Source organism: Bison bison, unplaced genomic scaffold (assembly GCF_000754665.1).
Source record: "Bison bison bison isolate TAMUID 2011002044 unplaced genomic scaffold, Bison_UMD1.0 scf7180017864043, whole genome shotgun sequence".
NCBI lineage: Eukaryota > Metazoa > Chordata > Mammalia > Artiodactyla > Bovidae > Bison > Bison bison.
Genome location: NW_011494615.1, coordinates 4,676,177 through 4,678,549, shown reverse-complemented (window position 1 = coordinate 4,678,549; position 2,373 = coordinate 4,676,177). Strand labels below are relative to the sequence as shown.

The following is a 2,373-nucleotide window of genomic DNA, read 5'->3' as shown; positions in this document are numbered from 1 at the left end:
GGCCTCAAGAGTCTGTTAAACACACCCTTCTGCCTACAGTCGGCTACTGACACATTCGTTAAGAGGAGCCTTTAAAACAAATCATGGCAGTCACGCCCCTCCTAGCTCACACCCCTCTTCTCTCCTTAAGGAAAAATAATCTGAAATACAGAATTTCTTTTAAGAACCTTGGTTTCATCTTTAAAGGTACCCAGTTCGAGAGGATTTTGCCGTGGAGTGTGTAGCCATGTTGCAGTATTTGTGATTCTCTGTCGTTCTCAGAATCGAAGTGGTTTTATGGAAATGATTATTGTATCTTCAACGTGTTTACACAAAAAATACGGGGGAAGTCTAATGAATTAAGGCCACATAAGATAAAATTAGACATGAAACTAGGTAATAAAGTTAACTTAAATATGAATAAGATCTCTAATAATTATTCTCTTCTTTAGACTAATTATCATCTATCTCTGTTTTTAAAACATGGAAACCAATGTCCTGAATTGAGGTGATTTCATGTGGGAGTGGGCAGTGGCGAGGCATGTTCTGGGATGCAGATTCATCCTAGACTCCCATGCCTGGAACCGACATCCTGTGTGGTCCAGGAGGCGGCCTTGGAGTCCCTCTTCCTCTCCGTCCGTGCTCGCTCAGCCTCTGCTCCTCCCAGAGCGGCCTGTCCTTGTCCCTGTCTTTTCCAAATGGAATGGCTCCACTTCTCATAAGATTCTTCTGGACTTTACCTCCGTACTACAGGCATTCTTCCTCCCAGTGCTGACTGCACATTTCTTAAATGCAGGCTGATATTAATTCAAGTTTGTATTTTTATAACACCCCTCAAAGAAAAATGCCTAGAAATGCCTTTATCATATGCTGGTATTATTGATAGCCGTTAACAAAGTAGGCTAACTTAAAAACTCATGCCTGTTATGCACTGCATAAGGACTGTTCAATTTTTTTTTACACTAGTTATTAAAGGTACTAATAGACTGACCATGTAGAAAGCTGAACTGACAATACCATCAGAGTCTCTCATAGGTTCAGGTGCCTTTTAAAAGCATAAAAAACATAATGTCTATCACCTGATATTAGAAATTCATCAGAATATAAAAAGAATCAAATCAATGCATGATCTATATAAAATTTTTAAGGCCATTTAGACTTCTTAGCAGATGTCCAGGAGGCTTTCAAACTACTTTTGGAAGTCTTCAACACAATCAGGTATACACTAGGTGAAAATGGATTTCATTTGCAATGAAATTAAATAAATCACGCTCAGGACAAATGTGGCTATTTATTTATAGTCAATCTGCCACACATGAAGCAGTGCTCCTAGTGAGAAGGCGTGCGTGAGGTCAGAGTTCCACCTACCGACATCAAGACACAAAAGGAAGAACAGACCATCCCAGAGTCCCCAGACGACCACAGTCAGCACCTCTCGAAGACTTTGTAGAGATCAGGCAGGTTAGCAAGCTGCAGGATGTTCCCATCTTCTGTGAAGTGTTTTGGAGGCAGCAGGTGGGAGCGGAAGGCTTTATAAATGACGTGTTCCACAGTCCACTTCCAGGGGTTTGCAGTGGAGCCAGGCACTTCACTCTGGAAGAGACAAGGTAGAGTCCACATCCCCGTGTACGCCGGGCCTGGGGAGTTGTGGTGGCTTATAGAGGGGCTGTGTGACCTCATGCCTGAGACGTCTCTCTTCTAGGCCAGCCTCTCAGGGATCCCGCAGGCCTGAGCACAGCAATGAGAGGGGGAAGAGAAGCAGCCACGGCTCTTGTGATGCTTCCCCCCTTGGAAGCTGTTTCCATTCAGGGACAGTGCTCACTGTAGCAGCATCTAAAAAGCAATGTCTCCTCCTGACTGTGGTGCCTGAACGGCAGCAGTAGGAAGTACACTCCACAGTCACTTTGAACACACCCCACAACGGTCCCTCAGCGCCCTCACCCATGGAATGGAGCACAGCCCGTCACCTCAGAGGACGAGTGCCGTCACCAAGACGGTTATGTGGCTACAGTGACTACATGTCCGTCTGACACCACAGGCAGACCTTGTGTTACTGCACTTTGCAGACTGTTGTGGTTTTGTTTATAAACACAAATTGAAGGTTTCTGGCAACCTTGCACCACATCTATGGGTGGCATCTCTGCAACAGCATTTTTAAATGTGGGTATATATACTGGCTTTAAGACACAATGCTATATATTGCACTTAACAGACTACAGGAGGGTGTAAACATAACATTTTATATGCACTGGAAAACCCCAAAATTTGTGCACCTCGCTTTATTGCAGTGGTCTGAAACGGAACTTGCAAAATGTCTCAGGTGTGCCTGTGTTTCAGTCACCTCTCCTCACCCAAACAACCCCCCGAAATAGTTGTGGATTGAAAAGCACTGTC

At 44.4% G+C, this 2,373-nt stretch overlaps 1 protein-coding gene across 2 annotated transcripts in view; it reads right to left on the bottom strand.

Moving 5' to 3' along the window:
• Positions 1-1,250: 1,250 nt before the first annotated feature.
• Positions 1,251-2,373, bottom strand: part of MLH1 (mutL homolog 1) — an 87,929-nt gene continuing 86,806 nt past the window's right edge. For both annotated transcript variants that reach the window (XM_010835527.1, XM_010835529.1), the window contains one exon: positions 1,251-1,572. In XM_010835527.1, coding sequence (XP_010833829.1) covers positions 1,405-1,572 — 168 coding nt within the window. In that variant the 3' untranslated portion in view covers positions 1,251-1,404. The remainder of the gene's footprint in view (positions 1,573-2,373) is intronic.